The following is a 5,654-nucleotide window of genomic DNA, read 5'->3' on the forward strand; positions in this document are numbered from 1 at the left end:
AAAAAATGTGAAACTGCACTTTAAAGACTTTCCAAGGTGACACTGGCCTTTACAGCTGTGAGGCTATGTAGGTGATCCATTAATGCTCACATCAGTCTGAGTAATGCCTGCACAGAGAACCCAGAAGCAACTGTGTCAGCGTGAAGCCGCATGGCAGGAGGGGAAGTTCTCATTCATCAGCTGGGGAATAACCAACTTCATTTTCAGCTCTTGCATAGGTTGAAGGCACTAATTAGACTCATGCTCTCGGCTGCTCAGCAGCACAGCTCTCCAGTGAAACTCTGCATGAACCACCGCAGGTCGATACCTCACCATGGCTGCTGTGAAGCCGGCAGGCTCAGCTCAGAGATGTCCTCGTGCACACAAACACACAGCCCGTGCCCCGAAGCAGACATAATCTGAGCTCTGCATGTGTGGGGCAGGCAGGGAGGGAAGGCGAAGCTGCTCTGGGCTGACACGTTATCTGAGAGAGCAGGAGGCCATGGTGGCCCGCCACCTCAGTGCTGCAAGGGAGCCATGCCAGCCCCTTGGCCTCAGCAGCAGCTGCCAGCTCCGGCCTGACCTCAGCAGGTCTTTGTGTAGAGAACAAAGGGGGCCGTTGGAAATTAAAGGGGGAACACTCGCTTCTTCGAGAGGGACAGGTTAGTGAAGGCGCAGAGTTGCGATGCTGGCGCAGCGCCTTCTCCCCCCCCCCCCCCCCCCGCCCAGGCGCCATTTCTCTGCCCAGGTGCATCTTCTCGCCCCCCTCCCCCTCCCCTCAGCATCTGGCCTCCTTCGGGCCCTGGCCAATGACAGCCCACAGCGCACGTGAGCGGCTCGCCTCTAGCCAATGAGCGCCCGCTTCCCACGTGGCGATCTACGTGCTGCCGCCTATGCGAGCGCCCGGCTTTGTTGGCGGTTGAACCCCCCCCGCTCCCCGCGGAAGGGAGCGTCCTCAGCCGCTCCGATCACGTGACGCGCCTCTCCTTGGAGGGAGGTGGCTGGCGCGGATATACACCATATAGTCCCTCGGCTGCTGCTCCATCCTGGCAGGGTAGCTTTTGTCGATGGTTCCTGCGTTTAAACCGTGGCAGAATGGCAGGAGAGAAGCACTGAAAGATAAGCTACAGGCCGGCGGGCGCTGCGAGAGGCAGGTGACGTGTGGCGGAAGGACACCTCACAGCCGGATCTTGTTTGGCTTAAGGCGGCTCCTATAAAAGGCGGCGCGCGGGAGGCGTCACCCCATTGTGTGTCTGTTGCTGAGAGAGTATTGGTGTTTGTGTCTGTGCGCAGCACCTTCCCGCGCGGCGCGGACCGGAGCAGCCTCCCCTCCCCTGGCCGCCATGGCTCTTTAAGGGCGGCGGGGCCAGCGGCGGCATCGGCCAGTGCAGCAGGCGCAGCAGCAGCGGCGGCGGCCTCAGCACATCCCCGGCACCTGCAACCATGGCGTGAGTATCGTGTGTGAGGGATGAGTATTCCCTCTCCTGTGTGTTAGTAGTCGCTCTCTTTTACCCTTTAAATGGGCTTCGGGGGCGGGTTTATCACCCTCACGGTAGTGGATGGTATCTCTCGGGAAAAAAGTACCTGGGTAATAAGAATGGAGGGGGGGGAAGGGGTGGGATCCTTGTGTGGCTCAACCTCCCCGGGGCGGCGGGTGTCAGAAATGGCAGGAAATGCCATTTCAGAAGAAATACCGAGAAATTTCTGTGTCTTACAGCGTTCGAGAAAAGTCAGATACCCAAAACTTGGTATTTTCCCATACTGTGGGATTTTGAGGGGAGTAAGATTAGTACATTCCTTCGGGGGGGTGGGGGGGGAATGTTCTTGACCCCTCGGGGTGAATGCTTTTGTAGCTGACCCAAAAGGGGGCATTGGAGGCATAGGGGTTCTGAAAGTAAGAGTACCGTTTGGTATATCGTCCCGAGTAGATAAGCGGGGACTGTTCATAAGCTGGCAGTGGTACTGTAATTCTTTAATACTGTAGCGTTAAGCCTGCCCTGATGATCTGGAGGGGGTTTCATAACCTTCAGGAAACTCTAGTAAAACGTGTTGCGTGTGACACTCTGTTCGGTTTCTTACCCAAACGCCCCCATTTGTAAGTCAACTCATTTCAGAGGTCTGTTGTCCTTTTCCACCTCGTCTCTATCACCGATGTGCGGTGTTTAGCGCGCCTCCGCCCTGCAAAGCCTCGGCGGCAGCCTGAGCCGCCCGGTGCTGGAGCCCCGGTGGAAACGTGGCAAGCTACAAAATGGCGGCCGCTGCCGGGGTGGGGAGAGAGACGCGGCAGGATCACGAAATGGCTGCGGCTGCTGGCGTGGGTGTGAGTCACGGCAGCGGGTGGGTGGGGCCGGCGGCCGCCGTGCCCATCTTTGGGCATGAGGAAGCAGCGGCCCTCGGCGGGAGACTCGCACCTGGAGCCTGCGGCTGCCGCTGGCGAGCCTGGAGCAAGGAATTAAAGCGCAAAGATGTGTTGCAGGCAAACGGCACGGAGAAGTCGTACGAGTCTACAGAGTGCCACAATGCTTCCTGAAGTGGTATTGCTTTTAAAAAGCTGTTGAACGAGTACTGATGAATTAAAGTTTTATTTGCAGGTTTTTCAAGGCACTGCACAGCAGCATTGCTGTAGTCGACAAAAAGACCCTCTACTTGTCTACATCCTTCGACATCAAAGCGTTAAAAACTGACGAAGATGAGCCTCTTGAACAACGAGATGCTGTTGGGGGATTCATTATCCCCCTTCAGCCAGCCGTGTTCGGTGGCTGAGGAAAGTCTGGGACTCCTAGATGACTACCTGGAGGTGGCCAAGCCCCTCAGTTCGCATGGGTTCTCCAGCGACAAGGCTAAGGCAGTCTCCTCCAATTGGCTTGCTGTGGACAGTTTAGGCAACACCATAGATAGCAGCCAGGGTAAGGTATTACTTATTTGCATAAAATGTGTCAATTAATGGCACATAATACATTTAGTAACCTTCTGATTAAAACATTAAATTGCTAGGTTTTCATAAATCTGAAGGGCAACCTCACATGCATACCTCTGCTTGGAAAGCGTTTGTAGTACATCTCTTACACAATACAGAATTGCTGGTTACTGGACAGGCGTATGGTAAAGTGACACTTCTGTGTTCTTTTAATAACATACCAGCTGTTATGGTACTATTCCCTGGCAGAGGTCACAAGAAACAAGCCTGCCTGTATGTTTCAAATGGCCATGAATTCTAGTGGTGGAGTAAGAGGGATGGAATGTCTGGACAGCTGACTGCTTGCATAGTACCCTGTAGTCTTCTGCAGCTGAGTGGCAGGGGATTTCTTTTGCTGATGGTTTTTGTACCAATATAAGAGATAGGATGTTAAAAGATCATATTCTAGATTGTTTTCAGAAGCTTGAGTTGCATTGGTTGCTGGTTTACTGAAATGGTCATTTTCTTATTGCATAGAGGATGCCTTCTCTGGCATGGAGTGGATGGTGGAGAAGATGGATCTGAAGGAATTTGACTTTGATGCCCTGTTAGGTATGGAACATCTGGAAGCCACCGTCTCACCAGACGAGCTGATGGCCACGTTGGAAGACACGTGTGATCTCCTATTTAACTCTACCATCCAGGAATTTCACAACAAAGAACCTCCACTGATAACTGACCTAATCACCCATCTCCCCGAATCTCCAATTGGAGCAGATCCAATGGCCCCACTGGCTTCCCTTTGGTCTTTTCCCCTTTCCCCAGGGTCTCTGACTTCCACTCCAGACCATTCATTTAGTTTAGAACTAGGTAGTGAAGTGGATGTTCTGGAAGGAGAAAGAAAACAGGAGGGCCCCACCTTTGTGGTAGTGATCGCCAAGTCTGAGAAAGAGGAGGAGAACCATTCTGATGATAGTGGAATATGCATGAGCCCAGACTCCTACCTTGGAACACCCCAGCATAGTCCTACCAATTCAGTTGGATCCACCAATGACAACCAGTTCCCTACAGATGCCAACTGTAGCTCTGTGCGGTCCAAACCATATGATCATCCTGCAGAGAAGGCAGGGTCAGCAAAGATGAAAGGAGAAAAGAAAATAGATAAAAAATTGAAAAAGATGGAGCAGAATAAGACGGCTGCCACACGTTACCGGCAGAAGAAGAGGGCGGAACAGGAGGCATTGTCTGGGGAGTGCAGAGAGTTAGAGCAGAAAAACCAGGCCCTGAAGGAGAAAGCAGATTCCCTTAGTAAGGAAATTCAGTACTTAAAAGATCTGATTGAAGAGGTCCGCAAGGCCAAGGGCAAGAGAGCTAGAGTCCCTGAGTAGGGTAGTCAGCAGTTTTTATGTGCATGTATATAAGCTTGCTGCGGAAGCTGTGTATTGCTGTCTAATAAATTATTTTATAGTAAACTTGCAACTCTGCTGTGAGATTACTGGGTACCTGTAAAAAAGCCTAACTTGCACCACACCTCGCTGTGAACACAAACACCAAGGTATTGGGTGTGCTTCAGAGTGCATGGTGTAACACCCCATCCTGTGCCGCTTGTTCTGCAGGGCAGGGCTTGCAGTGCAAGTCCACAAAGGGCTTTGAAGCTGCTTAATGCTGGAGTGGCTGGTCACCCGCTGCACTACATACATGGGGTAACTGTAAAGAGAGCTAATACGGGGCGGGGGGGGGCACAGGTTTTTCAGTGGCAAAGGCACAATTCCATTGGAAGAATTTAATTGATAGAAGACTAGATACATAAGGTCAAGAAAAGACTCTGGTGGGAGGGTTTTGTTTTCAGATTTGGCAGACCTGAACATTCTGAAGGAGGTTGGATGGTCCAAGGTGCAAAACATGAAAGTTGTGAACGTGAGTTTTAAGAAATGAGCAGCTTGCTAGGAGACCAGTCCAGAGCAAGTAATGGCAGTGTTGAACTGTCAGTTTTGGTTGCTCTTTGGTAGTTGTCAAATGTCCAAAACACGAGCAGGGGGTGTGCTTCCTGGCCCAAGCTGGTGGGGTTTGGGGTAGGGGCTGCCCTCACTGGTATGGGAACTGGGCCAAATGGGTGGGGTTGCTCTTAATGATGTCAGACATTTGTGTACCAAAGCGTGAAAGACACGGAGGCTTCTTGAGACAGCCAGTGAAGAGTCAAATTTTAAGGTGTAAACATAAATGCAGCTTCTACCAAGGGAACAGATGAGTTGGTCCATAAGGCTACTTCAGCTCTACTGACTCAGTCAAGCAGCTGGTGCAGAGAAGGTGCTGGTGTGCTGGAGCAGCGTGTGTGCACTGGGGATACAGGCAGGAGTTGTTGACAGAGCTGCAGCCTGGCTCCTGGGGTTTGTGTTGCTCAGCGGGCCTGTGGTAGGCAAGTTAGTGCTCTGGTGCTGGAGCATGGCAATGGAAAAGAAAGAATGGGTGAAAAGAAAAACACAACCCTGCTGTGGTGGTGTCTGTCTACCATACACTGCAAAGATGACAGGAAGGCACCTGTGTTGCAGGGTTTTAGGGTGGTTTCTGCCTGTAGATATTAGTGTCCTGTTAGTGGGTAAGTTTATAGTCTAAATTTTTTTCTGTGGTTGGTTCTAGTTCTGTGAGGTTCTGCACATTGGTGAAGGTCCACATCCAGCATGACCATACTCCGCTACTAGAAGCGTCAGGATTTGGGATATGCCATTTTTAATAATCTTGTGTGCGGGATTTTTGGTTTTGTTGGGTTTTTTTTCTGGCC

General features: G+C 51.6%; 1 protein-coding gene across 3 annotated transcripts; it reads left to right on the top strand.

Moving 5' to 3' along the window:
• The first annotated feature begins 975 nt into the window (after positions 1-975).
• ATF4 (activating transcription factor 4) lies at positions 976-4,347 on the top strand. 3 transcript variants are annotated; one of them, XM_074826697.1, is made up of 4 exons: positions 976-1,133; positions 1,273-1,427; positions 2,571-2,885; positions 3,413-4,347. In XM_074826697.1, exons 3-4 carry the CDS (start codon positions 2,669-2,671, stop codon positions 4,261-4,263), a joined length of 1,068 nt encoding a protein of 355 aa, XP_074682798.1. In that variant the 5' UTR covers positions 976-1,133; positions 1,273-1,427; positions 2,571-2,668; the 3' UTR covers positions 4,264-4,347. The 3 variants fall into 3 exon arrangements, with proteins under 3 accessions (XP_074682798.1, XP_074682799.1, XP_074682797.1); XM_074826698.1 differs by having other exon boundaries at positions 976-1,129; XM_074826696.1 differs by lacking the exon at positions 976-1,133 and having other exon boundaries at positions 1,152-1,427.
• The last annotated feature ends 1,307 nt before the right edge of the window (positions 4,348-5,654 follow it).

This window comes from Strix aluco, chromosome 5 (genome assembly GCF_031877795.1).
Source record: "Strix aluco isolate bStrAlu1 chromosome 5, bStrAlu1.hap1, whole genome shotgun sequence".
NCBI lineage: Eukaryota > Metazoa > Chordata > Aves > Strigiformes > Strigidae > Strix > Strix aluco.

Bases quoted from the DNA above. Each gene is read 5' to 3' on its own strand.
- ATF4 (XM_074826697.1), top strand. From the start codon at position 2,669: ATGAGCCTCTTGAACAACGAGATGCTGTTGGGGGATTCATTATCCCCC. The intron at 2,886-3,412 runs GTAAGGTATTAC...CTTATTGCATAG, and splicing joins CACCATAGATAGCAGCCAGG to AGGATGCCTTCTCTGGCATG.